Below are 18,091 nucleotides of genomic sequence, written 5' to 3' on the forward strand. Positions count from 1 at the left end.
TACTATCAGGTATTCATAACTCTATGGTGTCTTTCCCAGATTGAATAACGTATTTGATTGGTAGAAAAATTAAAATAAATTATTTTCTAAATATGCTGAAGTACTCATAAATGAAAAGGAGCATTCTGTTTCCCGTTGCAGTTGGACCAAATTCTTGGTAACATGATTGAAATGTGGGTTGATCGGATGGATAACATCACTCAGCCAGAAAGAAGAAAACTTTCTGCTTTGGCATTGCTTTCACTTCTGCCATCATTGAATAGGTGAGCAAACGTACATTACCTTAGATAAAAATGCTTCAAAGGCCCTTAAGATGGTTTTTAAGGTATTTCACAACTCTACAGATAAATCTTCCAGTATAAGTAGTGTTATTGCCTCTTTTTTTCCCAAGAGACACTTAAAAAGGTAGAGTTTTCATGCTACATTATATTAACTTTTTATTTGGCTGAATAGCAAATAGTAACCTGTCTTCTATTTCATGGAAAATGTCATTTATTTAAAATGAGGAAACAGCACTGTGTGTTTTAATGTCCATTCTCGTCTTAATATTGAAGTAGCTACTTCTCTCATCTGTGATTAAGTAGTTGCTTTAGTTGGCTTGTTAGTATTTTGATGTCTCTTCTAGGAACAATGTTTGTTCCTTTTTCTTTCATGTTACGGATAGATCTGAACTTTCATCCTGGTTTTACCCTTTATGGCACTAAATGGAATAGTTGCTGTGAAAGGCTGTGTAAAACTGGTTTTGCACTGTAGATTTCTGCAGCAAGCAGCATTTACTATTGTCCTTTCTCTAGCCATCACCATTGCTGAATAAACATACAAACTAAAAGTTTTTAGTGAAAATGGTGAGGAGTATTACACTGACTTCTAAATTGTCGCTACTAGAATTCATGTATAACCCATGTTTAGGTGAGAGTTTAGTCCATACTTACCTTCAGGTTATTCTTGTCTGTGTGAAAGTCAGGAAGAGGAGATTGCGTGAGTTTACATTTAGTCTGACGGATTTCCTGAGAAGTCTTGAGTGTTGTCTAATGGGAATTCAGATGTTGCTTACAAATCCTAAAGCTATGTTTGTATCTGTAAACCTGTAGAATATGTAGTCACTACCTGAAAAATCAGGGAATTCTTACATGTAAAACTTTATTGCTTTTAATGTGCACAGAAGCTTTCCTCTTTTGTCCCAGCTCAACAGGACAAACATTTAGCCAAAGATGAACCAATCACCTGATGTATGAGAAAGTATTTTGGTTTTGTTTTTTCGTTTGGTTATTTTCTTTCCTCCAGTAAATGTAAGGATGTTTTGTTACTTATGAGTATATTTGAAGTGTTCTTAAAGAGGTGTAGTTCAGCAACTTAAATTTTAGATAACATGTCTACCTTCCTATGAAGTTTTACCTTGTAGAGAGGAAGGAAAAAAAGACATTGCTTTAGATAACTGTGTTATTTTGAACTACATTCAGCTGCTCCAAATTTCCTGCTGTAAAAGCCAATTATTTCTGGCAGTCCTTAACATAATAAAACCTTCTGCAAATGACACCGTTATTTTTCAGATACTCAAATCATTTAAGAAACCTGCTTCTCAAATAAAAAGCATCTTTTTAGTGGACATATTTATGTCAAAGCTATGAAAATTTTACTGTAAAACTGATAGACTGCCAGGTCCAAATATACCTTCAGACAGAACGTGTGAAATTGATTCTGTCAAGTAATTGTTCCGTCTACTACTGAACAGTGTGAGTCACTCTGGTTTTACCATTTCATAGTGATTATATTACACATGCTTGCTGCATCTCACATCTGGAACGCATGTTAAAAATACAGTTTTTCAAAAGCAGACTTCTTGTGCAAGTCAATTTCCAAAGTTTAAGCAAAAATGTTTTAAATATAATACAGTAAACAAAATATTTTGATTACAGTGGTACCAGTAGCAAGCTCAGATTTTCAAGATTCTGCTAGAGGGAAAACAGGCATCTGCACTGTATATAGCAGTTCCTGAGGCTTTTGCTCTCTTTGCCGGTTGCTGCAGCTGGAGCTCTTCCAAGAGCATCAAGTTGTTTTGGAGAGGAAAGGGAGGGGATAGACAAAAGTACTGGGGGGAAAATGAAGATAATGTCTATTCTCCTTCTTCCCTCAGAGTTGCTTTATGGCTAAAAGGTTGGGGAAAATATTAAGGAGTGGCCTTTTTGTTCTCCCTCTAAACTGTAAAGGATTACTTCGTTGCTTTTTAGGTACTTTTCTAGTTAGTGGTCATGTTTATCACTGTACATATGTGGACTTGGGACTTTCTGCTTTTTAGGGGAAGCTAAGGCTTCCATCATTATTCATTTAAAACCCGTATGGCAAAAATAATTTCCTACTTCAAATATAGCACCTTTGACAGCGTCACGAGTGAAGGATTTTAGTGCGGAAAAGATGGGAATTGCTGCAGAGCAATTGTAGTTCACAGTGGTTCTTGGGCCAGTTAGTTGGACTAAGCTTTCTTGTCTGGGCAATATCATCCAGAGATCCATGCAACGACATGTCTTTAGTACCAGCAGTGTCATTGTATATTTGTCATGTATGCATATAATCCTTCGATCCTGCATCCTGTTTACCTTCCTACACACAGCTGCACATTGTGTTAGCCTTTAGAATTTCGTATTAAAATAAGAACAATAACTGCTTCTTTCCTGATTAGTGTGTTGCAGCACCTATTCCCTTAGCAGTAGTTTCCTGGTATTACTTGAAGTTTTTGCATAAACTAAATACCAGGTAATTATCTGCATTTGCTATCTGAGTCTGACCATTCAGTGTTAGCATTTTTTGTGTCTGACTGATGCATGCATCCATATTACTTTCCACATTATGTACTCTTACTGCCTGTTTGCCAGTCACATCTGTCCATGTGCATTTTCATTCATTTATTGAAAGCTGTCAGTACTTGAGATAAATTAAAGACCTTTGCCTTTGAATTGGTGTATGTAACAGTAGGGTCCAATAACAAGATTTAGGCAGTAAGGAGTAATGATGTCTCCATGCTCAGCACATGAGGGAAATGTACATAGACACACAATAGCTAGTACAGTGAGAGTTTTTTGAAAAACACAAAAGGACTTGAACGTTGGTAGAGGAGAATCATATCTGAGCTAGGTTGTGAGACATGAATGGTGCTACCAACCTGAATGAGTACCTTCACAAATGTCAGAATTTCCTGCTCTAGTTCAGTCGTGTTGCAGTTCGTCTACAATCCCAGTGACTTGTTTGTGAACCTACAGCTTTAAGAGTAGGCTTCTAGTGTAGTACAGTAGATGTAGTTGGGTTTTATTTTATGTGCCTTTGGTCCACAAAATAGCGCCTGGTCAACATGGTCAGGAGCAGGAGCCTAACTTTTCTTTAGGCCATTGTAGAAAGGATGGGGGGGGGGGGGGGGGGGGGGGGGCACCACTGTCTCAGGTGCTATATTTTGAGATATACATCTTCAGCATTCATTGTATTTCTTAAGACCAAAGTGGCTGAAATTGTACTACCTCTTCCCCTTCTCTTACCTGTTTATATCTGGGTTCTCTTACCTGTTTATATCTGGGTTCTCTTACCTGTTTATATCTGGGTTCTCTTACCTGTTTATATCTGGGAATAATCAGCTGGCTGCTGGGCTTTTGTCACTTGGTATAATGTCACCATTACAGTGTTTTGGAATGTCCTTATTTTGGGATATTGAAAGCTTTTAATGATTTGTTTAGCAAAGTAGATTTCTTTTTCATTTCTCCAGTTATTATTTGTGTATCTTGGTAGAACACAAACAATACTTAAAGGTGCTGCAGAGCAATAGGAATATTTTAGTTTCTAATATGAAATGTAAACAGAATTTGGAAAGATATTGTGTCAATGATTAACTTAGCTTGGTGTGGTACCTAACTGTAAGCACAAGTAGCATTTGACACTACGTTTAAAACCAAGCACTCCCCTTTTGCTGGTAGATATTATTAATGTTATGCCTATTATTCTTGAATGGGAGGTTGCCAAGTTTGCTGTTACTCAAAGTCATTGTTTTCTGAAACAGTTCACTAATTTTGGTGCTGGAGGATATGTTTATTCTTGGTGGACCTACCAGTGTAGAGTGGTACCACTCCAAAGTAGAGGAGGCTCTACTTTACTGAGCTTGAAATACAAAGCATTTTAATTGATATTGTCTTTTTCCTTTTTAATTTGTGGTACATGAGTAGTATTTCCAGATTTCATAGATTTCATAGATTTCTAGGTTGGAAAAGACCTTAGAGATCATCGAGTCCAACCATCCCTAATCCCCATTAAACCATATCCTCAAGTAGCTCATCCACCCTATTCTTAAACACATCCAGGGATGGGGACTCAACCACCTCCCTGGGCAGCTTATTCCAGTGGCTGACAACCCTTTCAGAGAAGAAATACTTCCTAACATCCAACCTGAATCTCCCCTGACTAAGCTTATGCCCATTTCCTCTTGTTCTATCACCCATCACTAATGTAAAGAGCCCCTCCCCTACCTCCCCACCATCTTTTCTCAAGTATTTATAGGCCGTAATCAGGTCTCCCCTCAGCCTCCTCTTCTCCAGGCTAAACAGCCCCAACTCCCTCAGCCGCTCCTCATAAGTTTTATTTTCCAGCCCCTTGACCAGTTTAGTTGCCCTTCTTTGGACCCGCTCCAGGAGCTCAATATCTCTCTTAAAGCGAGGGGCCCAAAACTGGACACAATATTCCAGGTGCGGCCTCACCAGTGCCGAGTACAGGGGCAGGATCACTTCCCTGCTCCTGCTGGTCACACTATTCTTGATACACGCCAGTATCCCATTGGCCTTTTTGGCCACCTGGGCACACTGCTGGCTCATATCAAGCCGGTAGTCAACCAACACCCCCAGGTCCTTCTCCGCCAGGCAGCTCTCCAGCCACTCCTCCCCGAGCCTATAGCGATGCTTGGGGTTTTTATACCCCAAGTGAAGGACCCTGCACTTGGCCTTATTAAAGCTCATGCCATTGGCCTCAGCCCAACGATCCAGTCTGTTCAAATCCCTCTGAAGGGCCTCCCTACCCTCGAGCAGATCGACACAGCCTCCCAGCTTGGTGTCGTCCGCAAATTTACTGAGGGTACATTCAATCCCCTCATCCAGGTCATTGATAAAGATGTTAAACAGAACTGGACCCAGCACTGAGCCCTGGGGAACCCCACTGGTGACCGGCCTCCAGCCGGATTTAGCCCCATTTACCACCACTCTTTGGGCCCGGCCATCCAGCCAGTTTTTAACCCAAAGGAGGGTGTGCCTATCCAGGCCAGCAGTTATCAGTTTCTCAACCAGAACACTATGAGAAACTGTATCAAAGGCTTTACTGAGGTCCAGGAAAACTACATCCACAGCCCTTCCCTCGTCAACCAGGCGGGTCACCCTGTCATAGAAGGTGATCAGGTTTGATTGGCAAGACCTGCCTTTCATAAACCCATGTTGACTGGGCCTGATCACCCGGTTAACCTGTATGTGCTCATTAATAGCACTCAAGATAACCTGTTCCATGACTTTGCCCGTCACCGAGGTCAGACTGACAGGCCTGTAGTTCCCCGGATCCTCCTTCCGCCCTTTTTTGTAAATGGGGGTAACATCCGCCAGCCTCCAGTCCAGCGGAACTTCCCCAGTGAGCCAAGACTGCCCAAAGATAATGGACAGGGGTTTGGCAATGACATCCGCCAGCTCTCTTAGGACTCTCGGGTGGATACCATCAGGCCCCATAGACTTGTGGGCATCCAGCCGAAGGAGCAGATCCTTGACCCGTTCCTCTTGGATCACAGGAGCTTCGATCTGCTCTCCCTCCCTGCTCTCAGACACCGAAGTCCAGCTCACCTGGGAACTGCTGACCTTATTATTAAAGACTGAGGCAAAGAAGGCATTAAGGACCTCAGCCTTGTCTTCATCCCTAGTGACTAACGTACCCCCTGAGTCCAGTAGGGGCTGGAGGTGATCTTTAGCCCTCCTTTTGTTATTAATATATTTATAGAAAGACTTTTTGTTGTCCCTTACGGAGCTGGCTAGTCTAAGTTCCAATTGGGCTTTTGCCTCCCTGATTATCTCCCTACATGCCCTAACTTCCTCCCTGTATTGATTCCTGGATGCCTGCCCATTCTTCCAAGACTTGTAGACATCCCTTTTTCTTTTGAGATGTTCCCAAATCTCCTTTGTTATCCAAGCTGGTTTTCTACCCCGGCGGCTCGACTTCCGGCACACAGGGACAGCTCGCTCCTGTGCCTCCAGAATTTCCTTTTTGAATAGTAACCATCCCTCCTGCGCCCCCTTACCCTTGAGAGCTGTCTCCCATTGGACTTTGTTAACCAGACTTCTAAACAGCCCAAAGTCAGCTCTCCCAAAGTCCAGCTTGGCCGTTTTAGTGTTCCCCCTCCTAACTTCCCCTAGAATTGAGAATTCTATTATCTCGTGGTCACTAAGCCCCAGGCGTCCTCCAACCTTCACATCTCCCACAAGACCTTCTCTGTTCACAAACAGCAGGTCTAGGGGAGCTCCTTCTCTAGTCGGTTCACTAACCAGTTGTGAGAGGAAGTTGTCCTCCACACTCTGCAGGAACCGCCTAGACTGTTTCCTGACTGCCATATTATACTTCCAACAGACATCAGGCAGGTTAAAGTCACCCATAAGGACAAGGGCTAGTGAGCGCGAGACTTCCCCCAGTTGTTTAAGAATAGCTCATCAGTCTCACTGTCCTGATAGGGTGGCCTGTAGCAGATACCCACTACAATATCCGCCTTCGTAGGCCCCTCTTTGATTTTCACCCACAGACATTCTACTAGGTCATCCCCAACATTTAACTCTAAACAGTTTAGATCTTCCCTTACATACAGGGCAACCCCACCACCCCTTCTACCTCTTCTATCCCTCCTGAAGAGCTTGTAGCCATCCATGGTAGCACTCCAGTTATACGAGTCATCCCACCATGTTTCAGTGATGGCAACTATGTCGTAGTTTCCCCGGATAGCAAGAGCTTCCAGTTCCTCTTGTTTATTGCCCATACTGCGTGCGTTCGTATAGAAGCACGTAAGTTGGGGTTTCGACCCCACAGCACCCCTAGGGGGGGATGTTTTATTACCTGAGCTGTTATTTTTGGGATTCTCTTTAACCTCTAGGCAACTTGTGTGTTGCTCTTGACTACACATATCACCCCCTACTATCACTGAGGCAGCAGGCCGAAGGCACCTGCCTACACTCCTTTCTTCAGACAATGGAGGGCCGTCCTCGGCTGTTAGTCCTCTAAGTCTGACAATACCCCCCACCCCCTTCACATCTAGTTTAAAGCCCTGTTGATGATCCCAGCTAGTTCTGTAGCGAGCAGCCTTTTCCCCCATGGAGACAAACCCGCCCCGTCCCTAGATAGAAGATCTGGCATTAAGGTCAGCCCGTGGTTAAAGAAGCCTAGGTTGTTTTCCTCACACCACTTTTGTAGCCAGTTATTTAAATCCTCGATCTTTGTTTTCCATCCTGTGTCATGTCCTGGAGTCGGTATGATAGAAGAGAATATTACTTGGGCCCCTGATCCCTTCAACATTCTTCCCAAAACCCTGAGATCTTTCTTAATAGTCCGGATGTTTCTTTTCCTAATGTCATCCCTACCAACTTGGAAAATAAGAAGAGGGTAGTAATCAGTGGGCCTGACTATAGATGGGAGTTTTTTTATTACATCCCTAATTGTTGCCCCAGGAAGGGAGCAGACCTCCCTGTGTAAAGGGTCAGGTCTACAAATCTGGCCCTCCACACCCCTCAAAAGGGAGTCTCCTAAAACAATCACCCGCCTTTCCTTCTTAACTGAGGCTGTCTTGATGATACGTGTGGTCCTAGGGAATTTCCAGATGCTGGTGTTAATTTTTCCCCCTTGATTCAAATGTATTTGTCTGGAAAATCTATTGTGAGAAAAGGTTAAGTAAGAGCCTAAGAGGTTCTCCAGGTTGCTCTGCTCATTTCTAATCATTATGTAAACGAATATCTGCTTTTTCTCACTGTATATCAAATCTGATATGTCAGCCAGTATGAGTTCTGCCAATTAGATAATTGGCATTCTGTGAATTTAAGTACTTAAAGTATGCAATTATAAATCTTAATTAGGTTATTACAGTTTTTCCTCTGTCATTTGTTAAAGTTACTTTGTTAGAAGTTTAATTTTTCTTTCAAGATGTTGTCTATATGCAATGTTAGGCAATGGCAAGAAAATGCCTAATAAAATGTCATATTCTCCTTCAGGGTAGTTATGTCCTCATTTATAAAGTCAGAATTTGTTTCTTAACTAACTTGTACATCCTCCTTTCTTTGTAGCAATGATATGCTGGCACTATTTCCCTATATTCCCCTCCTTTTCTTTTATTCCTCTAGTCAAAGGTGTGTTCACCCGTGCATCTAATAGACTATTAGTATTTAAAAGAGCTCTTTAAATTATGATTTTACCGTTGTCATCCGTGTTTGGCCTTGGATTTCTTTAGTTTGCCTGCCAGGTAGCAGTGCAATTTTAATTATATGAGTGCAGCTGGTTTTGTATCCGTTTCTAGAAGGTGAATTAGTTATTCTGGTGGAAATTTGGGAAATTACTTGGCTTTGAGTTCTTTAAACCTTCTGGTTTGAATTGCATTCATATTGAGTAAATTTCTTATTGCTTTTATAGTTTGAACAGAGTTTATTAAATATTGCAATGAATAGTAAAAACTAAAGCTATAAATATAGTTGTTCTCAGCATGTTACATCTGTGGATGTCATTAGTGGCCAACCTTTTTTGTTACTGTTTGTTCACAGACTTACTGATCACCCCGTAGAAGACTCTATTTTTTTTGTCAGTTTGCATGGCAAATGCAGTCTGTTTGTGCAATAACTATTTACTACTAGGTGAGAAATTTACTCTAACAATTTCTCAAAGTAAGCTAGTTTCATAAGAGCTTTCTGTCATATTGTTTTACTAGAGTAGGAAACATTTCTTTACTGAGGATGGTCAAACACTGGAACAGGATTCCTGGAAAGGTGGTCAATGCCCCAAGCCTGTCAGTGTTTAACAGGCATTTGGGCAATGCTCTTGTCATGGTTTAGTCCAGTCAGCAGCTATAAGCTACCATGCGGCTTCTTTCTCACTCCTCCCCACGCCCCCTACCTCCAGTACGATGGAGAAAACTGTAATGAAAGGTCTGAGGGTGGAGATAAGAACAGGGCGGGATCACCCACTGACCATGCCCGTAGGAAAAACAGACTCAGCTTGGGGACAAATCAACTTTAATTTGTTAACAGTTACTTCAGAGAAGATAACAAGAAACAAAACCAGATATTAAACATCTTCCTCCCCACCCCTCCCTTCTTGCTCGCTCTGCCTCCTCACCCAGGCAGTGCAGGAGGACAGGGAATGGGGTTTGCAGGTCAGTTCATCACACACTGTTTCTGCTTCTCTTTCCTCAAGAGGGAGGACTCCTTACACTCTCACTACTCCATGGGGACCTTCCCACAGGAGACAAATCTCCACAAACTTCTCCAACATGAGTCCTTCCTGCAGGATACAATCCTTACCTATCAGATGGCTCCAGTGTGGGCTTTTCTCATGGAGCCACAGCTTCTTAGGGCACAGTCACCTGCGCCAGCATGGAGTCCCCTCCCACACACTACAGATGCTCCACTCTCAGTCTCCAGTATCATGGGGTCCTTTCAGTCCTCTATGAACTTCAGGCACAGGCATCTCTGCAGCATGAGGTTTTCCAAAGGCTGTGGGTGGATCTCTGCTCCACTGTTAATCTCCATAGGCTTCAGGGGAACAGCCTGCTGTCTCACCACAGGCTGCAGGGGAATCTCAGCTCCAGCACACCTCCTCCCACTCCATCTTTGCTGACCTGGTGCCTGTGTAGCCATTTTTCTTGCATCTCAGTCCTCTCTCTGCTGCAGCCATGCCGGGCCCGACTGGCCTGATGAACCTCAGTGGTCCTGGCAGGATGAGCTATGCCCAGCAGGCGCCCTGGGAGAAGAGCACTTCGGAGCTCTCTCAGACACACTGCCATAGCCATCTCCAGTTGAGTGGTGATGGCCCAGCGTGGGCAGCTGCTTGCCCTGGAGGTGGGGGCGAGGCCCCCCGCCTCCACCCTCTCTTCACTGCGAGTCCCACCTGGTTCAGGTTCCTTTATCCCCTTCTTAAATATGGCATTTGCAGAGATGCTGATTGGCGTGGCCCTGGCCAGAGGCCAGTCCGACTGGTTTTGGACCAGGGAAGCTTCTCACTTCTCCTTACTGGGGCTGTCTGCAGCCCATCTCCTGCTACGAAAATCCCACCACATAAACTCAGCACAGCCCTTAACAACATCACTTAACTTGGTCAGCCCTGAATTGGTCAGGCAGTTGGACTAGATGGTTGTTGTAGGTCCCTTCCATCTGAAATAGTCTACTCTGTTCTAGCCTATGGGAAAATAAAAGCAGAAGGAAGGAAGACCTACAAGAGGAGCTACTTGTTCAATACACCATGAGAGGGCAACAGATAGTTTCACTCTTATAAGCTCAAGAGAGTAATTGCAGTGCTAAAAATGGGGGTTCTTCTGTTTTTTGAACTTTAAATTTTGTAGTGATTATGAGAATGAAAGTCCTCTTCAAAAATTGGCTTTAATTCACTTTAGAGATGGGTAGAACCTGTTTTTGAACTTTTTGCACGTTTTTCAGCTATACATAAATTAGAGTTGGATGACTCTTTTGTGCTAGCTAATAATTCATAATCTGAATTATATGGGCTTTAATGTAACATGAATCAGTGAGAAAATAGTGGTGGTTTGGAAAGGCTGCACTTGGTGCAGTGCTTCTAGATTCTTTCTATTATTTTGACCTGTCGTTCATAGTTTGACAAATGGCTGTTGTTCAGACTTCGTGCTTGTATTGAGAAGGAGTCGTTGTTGAGCTAGACTTTAATGTATTAAAAAGCAGTGGCATTAGTAACTTTATTACTATTAGCATATTAAGACAAAATTCACTTCAAGATTGAAAAATAATTTTCTCTGTTGCCATATGAAGCTGTATTCACATATAAACCTGGTGTTTCTATCATGGGGAAAAACAAAATCTGCAGTGGAAAAAATATACCACCGTTGAAGCTGCCTAAGCTTTCATTTCTTTGAAAGAAATGTTTGGGCGTTTCCTGTTTAAATGTTTTCCTTACAGTTTCAACCACTAATGAATTTTATTGTGTAAGTAAAAGCCCGTTTGAGAAATGCTGATCCAAGTTATATGTGTATCCCAGTCTTTTCTGTGTGTTTTCCTAAAATCATATCAGTTATGTGGCATGTTATTTTGCCTCTCATTCTTAACAGATGTTGCTTTCAGGTACTTTAACAGTGTGTACTATTAATGAAGCAATACCTGGAAATTACAGTCCAGTCGGATCGGGAGGCCTCCAGGTGCCATATTTACAAAGCGCGAGACAGGACTTTCTCCAGGTTTCCTACTGCAAATTGAAAGGAGCCGTGACCCGAATTAAGATTTTTCTTCCTCATTTTGTACATGGGATCTGAGAATCAGAAAGGTCAGCGATGCACTCAGAACCACAGTGACAGCCAGGGTTTGAGCAACATTTTTATTAATATTGATAAGATACCCTTAGTGCAAGACCACAGAGGCATTCAGCAACTTACTAGGCATCAGCTTTCATTTATCTGGCCGCTACTCTTATTGATTTCTCTAAATTTCCATGCTATCTCATATCCCATGGAGCTCCAGCAATTCCTTCAGTCTTTCTAAATATGTTAGTTCTGGCATTTTGCAAAAAGGGAGGTCTATTAACATTTTTCTTTTAAACCTGTTTTTAGATTGTGGATTGGTTCTCATAGCCCTGTGGGGTTGTTTCACACAGCACATCTTGGAAGAAATACTTTTACAGACTTTTTTTAGACAAGTAAATATCAGCATAGGCTATAGGTAGGGAAGTTTAGGTGGGACATAATTTCCTGTTTGAAGTAATTTTTAATATTTGGTCAATCTCTGTTCTTCCCTCACCTGACTATATTTGACCTGGATAATCTTTCTTAATTACTCTTACTGTATCCCCTGTATCCAGAATACTTCCTTAATCATCCTGGCAATGTTCAAAACTGTGCAGTGTTTTCCCTTTAAGGAAGTGATGTGCCATTTTATTTTACTTTCCTTGATATCAAATTATGTTAAATACTGTGAAAAATTAAAATGTTAAAATAGGTAAATCTAGAGAGCAATGAGTTTTCATATGGGTTGAATGGTTTTGAAAAAGAACCAAATGCATTTCAAATTCTGGGTTGCAGCTGATACAGGCTTTGTCTGAAGTAGCCCATGGACCAAATTTACTGGTCCCGCTGATTTCTTACTTTAGACTAGATATTGTAAGAGATACTGACTCTGATAGAATTGAAGGTCATTAATATTTGTCTTTTTTTTTAAACATTCCTCTCCATCAAGGTAATTTTACCCAGCTGAAGTTGAAAAACTGAAGGAAAATTTCTCTTGTTATTGAGTGTTTTACAGAAGGTCAAAAACATTATTTTAAAACAAAAAACGTGTCCGAAATGTAAGTTTCTTTTAGCAGAATTTAGAAGAAAGCATCTTCAGAAGTGTGTCATTGTCTATTCTGCTTCCTTTACTCACATGCTTCCTGCATTTCAGCTTGGATTATTATACAAAGATATTTGGGTGATGTTTCTCTCCGTACGTGAACTTGTGCTTCCTGTGTGAGACCATTGTGGCCAAAGTGACTTGATTCTTCTGCTGTCATATCTCTTCCTTGGCTATGGCTACTGATGGGCTTTGTTGTCTTCATTTTGCTGAGCGGAAGGTCTCATTACAGTATGAATAGTGATTTTATAGTTACATTGCTATTTGTGGGCTTATTGTCTAATTTACCATCTCATTTTGTGGTTCCCTCGTTCCCCCTTTGATGTGACTGGACTTTGCAGCTTTTCAGTCCGTGTGATGGATAAACTGAGGATGAAATCTCTGGTACTTAAGGGAGGGGGATATTTATAGCACACATGTTTGCACTAAGTGTTTGTTTGCACAAGGGACACTGCAGGAAACGAAAGCCTTGTACCAAAGGTGCAGCTGTCAGAATATCCATAGTCCTCTGGGGGTACGTTGTCTTTTTAAAAACATTGCCTAAAGTGAGACTTAAAGCACCCGGATCAAGTCTGCAATACAACAGATATGCAGCAGTTTAGTACCACGTCGTGCAGTTCTCACCGCCAAGATTTCCCGGGATTCCTGGGCGTGCCATCAGGATGTGCCTTGCAGGAGGCACCGGGGCTCCACCCCCCGACCTCCGCCTTCTCCCTCTCTTCTGGGCCATTGGAGTGTGTGCAGGGGTGGGGTGATGGCAGCAGTTTGGCTCAGCAGACAGAGATAGAACAGTGTAAGTGTTGCTGTTGATACAATAGAACGTTTTAGGTTCCAAGTGGAAGATAAAGGATTTGCAGATAATGCAATAGTACCGTGACAAGTAGGTATGCTTTATTCTGAAAGTTGTACCTCACTTAGATAAATCTCTTTGGAGCTCTGCCGGTTAAAAGCAGCAAAACCGCAACAGTTACAAACTAAGATAGTTCTTGGTTTTCTAGAAACGAATCACTGAAATTTCCTTTCCAACAATACTTCTGAAGCACAGATAAAATGGCTTCCTGTCCCAGGGTTTCCTGTATCCATGGCAACCTGACTTTAGCCACCTCTTTCTTAGTTTCCTGAGCGAACAGTTGCAATCCTGGGGCAAAGTGTGAGAGCTCTAGTATGCGGCAAGACTACCTTTACAAAGACTTCACAGATGAGTATAGTCAGTCAGCTTCTGACTTTGTCCAGTGAACTGCAAAATGGCAAAATAACAGAAATAATGAACTTCAGATTTGGGGTAAGGAATTGTTTTTATTTATTTCGAATGTAACTCAGATTTATAAAACTAAAAGTCAAATTATAAGTGAGCTGCCAGTGAAAGGAGACTTGTCTCCAGTTGACATTTCTGCTTCAATGCTATTGAAACATTTCCTCGTTACTTTTAACTGTAAAAAATAGTTAATAAGCAGTATTTTGAATTTATTAGAAGCTGTTATTTTGGCAGCTTACTTGCTTTTATGCTGCAACCAATTAAATATTCTCTGGCTAGGTTGGCAGTACATTTGTTTCATTGTTCATTTACTCTAAAAATTTTTTAGTGTAGTTCAAACTTGTTTTTACTAAGTTTTATTTTTAAACTGCTGATTTGGCATCAAAGGAGAATACATAAAATACCAATCTTGAAAGCAATGCTTATATTTTAAAAACTGTAAACATACAATCTGTAAACTTTCAGATTAATAATATTTATTTATAAACTTCTTTTTATCTCTACTAGCAAAGTCAGAGATGATTGAGAAGGCCAAAGACAGGGATATGTGTGGTCCACAAAGTTCTCCAGCCTCTCCGGGAGCATTCCGGTATATCCTTAACTGTTTTATTTTGTTGCTACTCCAGAAGGAGGCTCTTGGCTGTCCAGCTGCTTGCCAGCTCTGCACAGGGAAACAAGTTAGTTGTCGTAATTTAGGGCTTTCAAGCATCCCATGGAACTTTCCGAAAGCAAAAATGCTTGTGTACCTCAGTGGGAATAACATATCGCATGTCGCTCCAAATGAACTAAGAGGCCTTCAGAAGCTTGTTGCACTCTACATGGATAACTCCAGCATTTCATATGTACACCCAAAAGCTTTTGTGGAACTCTCCAAACTGTGCTACTTGCATCTAAATAACAATAATATTAAACGCCTGGATCCAGGAATCTTTGAAGGCCTTTCCAAACTTCGTTGTTTATACCTTCAGAATAACCAAATAGCTTTTGTTCCCAGGGGATTATTTAGTGATCTCCTTTCTGTTAGATATTTAACACTTCAAAGAAATCGTCTCAGTGTCCTTGGAAGTGGGACTTTCTTGGGAATGATAAATCTCCAAACACTTAACCTAGCCAATAATAAGATTTCACGGATATCAAATTCAGCATTTCATCATCTTGAAAACCTTGCGTATTTGTTCCTTGAAGGTAACAACCTAACACTTGTGCCATCAAATGCTATTGGAAAGCTCAGAAATCTTGAAAGACTTTCTTTATCTCACAACCCCATTGGATCAATACAGCCTTTTGCATTTAAAGGACTTAACAAGCTTAGATATCTGTCTTTAAAAAGCGTAAAGCTAAAATGTATTGCCATAAATGGATTTTTTGGATTAAACAACCTTAGCCAGTTAATCTTAAGTTATAATGATTTAGAATATATAAATTCCAGCACTTTTGCTTCATTGAACAATTTAATGTATCTGCAGCTAGACAGAAACAAAATAACAAGTATTGGTGATGATACCTTTGAAAAAATGGGACGGTCACTTAAAATACTCAGTTTAGCGTTCAATAATATTACAGAGTTGCAACCTGAAGTGCTCAAGCCCTTAGTATCTTTAACTCATCTACAGGTAAATTATAATCCTTGGAACTGCAGCTGCAAAATGCTTGGATTACTTAATTGGCTAGCATCGTCTCCTATTTCTGTAAAAATTCATTGCCAGCATCCACTGAGTATGCGTGGTAGACCTTTGCACTACATTAAGTGGGCTCAGTTTGCAAACTGCAGTAGCCCTACTGCCAGCCCGGAAACAACCTGGAGCCTAGGGTCCGCAGGTGTCCATCACAGCGCTACCACGCTGCTGATGGCGTGGCATAAGGGACACAGGCACAACACATTTGAACAGCTGGACCAGTTTGTTGATGAAGAAACCAAGTATGTTGCTTTTTGGGAAGGAGCTACAGCTACTTCTGCTAACCTGTTGCCTTATGAGGAAAATGCTGCTGAAAGTCCATCACGGGCAAACTACACTGTTATCAACACTACCACTGCAAATACCAGCAGAGATATACCTGTTAACAGAATGGTAGAGAAAGAAGATTTATTCCAACAAGTGCTACTCCTGTATCATTAAAAACGTCCTTACTTTGTACACAACAGGTTGAAAAGCTGAATCAGGCTTTTGATGTTTTACTAGCCTTTTTCATTCTGGCTTGTGGTGTGATCCTGTTCTTAACTTGTAAAATTATTCAGTTTAGGCAGAAACTAAAGGTGCTGGAAAACTCAGGGGAAAAGAGAATAGAATATTATGGGTTTTATCAGCCTGGCAGATATAACATAACTGACCCAGTGCAGTCTGTAACTCGGAATTCAGTGGGGCATTCAGAACTGGACCAAATTAGGCTGCTCAAGCGAACAGCATCTGAAAGTCAGGCACAGGTCATATTGTTTGAACATTCATCGTTGTAGTTTGATTTGATGTTAACTTTACTGTGATCTGAAATGTCAAGAAATCAAGAACTCCATTTTCTAAAAATACTTTCACTGATTAAAATCAGCTGGTTGATAGAATTGTGGAAAATGGTATCATTTGGGTTCTGCTGCATCGTTTGCTTCCTGCATGTTTTGAAGTTTATTGATTTTTATTAGATGTCATTTAGATCTGACATTGATAGGTATATTAACCTCAGTCTCTGTTATAGGAATCTTTCACCTACAACTCAAGTATACATGCAGTATAAAGTACACATATATTTGTTTTTATTTTGCTATACTTAATGGTGTAAGTTTCTATAGCAATTCCGTAGTTAAATTGAAGCTTGAAGCAAGCAGAATATCAGTTTTCAGTAGGATCATGAAGCCAGGAAATCTGGGGGAATAAGAAAAAGAGCAATGCTTCATTTATTTATTGTAATTCAGTTTCTACTCCGCCTCTATTAATCATCTCAGTGAGAAAAAAGTGAACCTAGTTATATCCAGCGTGTTCAGACTATCGAGGAAAAGAAAAATTTACTACAAGGATAAAAACTTATTCATACCTATGACATGTTTTAATATACAAAGTTGTGTATTCAGTCTGTATAACAAATGTATTAAAGGAAATTTTTTGTTAGTGTGTATCTGTATCATTTTATGATGATACCTGAAACTGGAGTTAGTAGGGAAACTAAATTTCTATTGGATCGAAAACTTGACCAAGTTTATTATGTCTGAGGTAATAGAGCTGGTTAATTACGGTCAATAAAGATATTTTGTCATATAGTAATAGTTTGAATGAATTTTTGGCTAGATAAGACGTATAAACTGAAGAAGTATACTCCACTTTAACTACATAGTTCTAGATTAATTGCTGAAGATATTATATACTTGTGGTGGATATTTTACTATATAGTTTGCATTTCTTTTCACTTTTCATTTCTGTTTGAATATTTGTGTTCTGTTTACATCATTGTCAGGTTATGTCTAGTGTGTTGTAGCTTTATTTTAACTTGAATTTCTGTGATTTCTTTTTTCTTGTTGTTATTCCAGTAATGCAACCTTTATTCAGGAAAAAGTCATAAAAATATGTTCCAAGTAGTCCAATCTTGTAAAATTAGTTAGGTGATTTGTAGGTACTGTTTGTCATCTACACACCATGCCCTAGAGTTTTCAACCACTGGTTTATAAGCAGCACAGTTTACAGTTAGATCACTTTGCAAGGAAGAATGGAGATCAGTGTTTTGGTGGTCTGTCCTCCATGGGGTCGATTTTAAATTGTGTAGAAGTATCTTGCGTTCCAGGAGACTGGGACATCCTCTAGATGAACCAGAACTGCCCTCAAGGTTCTTGTTCTAGCCTGCCTGCTTTTTGCTGATGTAACTCGCTTGTGGCCATGTTGAGCTGCTTCCTATTGTGCTGTTTTTCCATCTCCAGTTCATTTCCAGGAATGACACATATTATCTCCTACCAGTACATATGTAGACCTTGACTGCACTGTGAGGGTGTGAATGTGCAACTGTGCCTCTGTTGTTGCTTGTTACGTGTCTTTATTGAATGTAATGAAATATCAGTTTACTATATCATAATACTATATTTCACTGGAATTCACTGTGTCATAGATAAAATACTTCGTTTTATGGAACACAATTCAGCTACTTGGGCAAAACCTTGAACTGCTTTAGTAGAAGCTATTTATAATTTTCTACTTTATACCATGTTAAATGTGATGGGTTGATTCTAATTCATGCTTAATTGTTTTTTTAGGTGGCTAATCCATTATGGTCCCTT

At 40.7% G+C, this 18,091-nt stretch overlaps 2 protein-coding genes across 2 annotated transcripts in view; both read left to right on the plus strand.

The window, feature by feature from the left end:
- The window catches only part of IPO11 (importin 11), a 104,632-nt gene that overhangs the window by 70,772 nt on the left and 15,769 nt on the right, over positions 1-18,091 (plus strand). Inside the window, 2 exon segments of the mRNA XM_086628948.1 lie at positions 142-263; positions 1,917-1,918. Coding sequence (XP_086485074.1) covers positions 142-263; positions 1,917-1,918 — 124 coding nt within the window.
- LRRC70 (leucine rich repeat containing 70) lies at positions 14,380-16,294 on the plus strand. Its single transcript, XM_009988498.2, is given in 2 exon segments — positions 14,380-15,930; positions 15,933-16,294. Coding segments are annotated over 2 exon segments (1,905 nt in total). The 5' UTR covers positions 14,380-14,387.

The sequence above is a fragment of the Tauraco erythrolophus genome, chromosome Z (assembly GCF_009769465.1).
Source record: "Tauraco erythrolophus isolate bTauEry1 chromosome Z, bTauEry1.pri, whole genome shotgun sequence".
NCBI classification, from domain to species: domain Eukaryota; kingdom Metazoa; phylum Chordata; class Aves; order Musophagiformes; family Musophagidae; genus Tauraco; species Tauraco erythrolophus.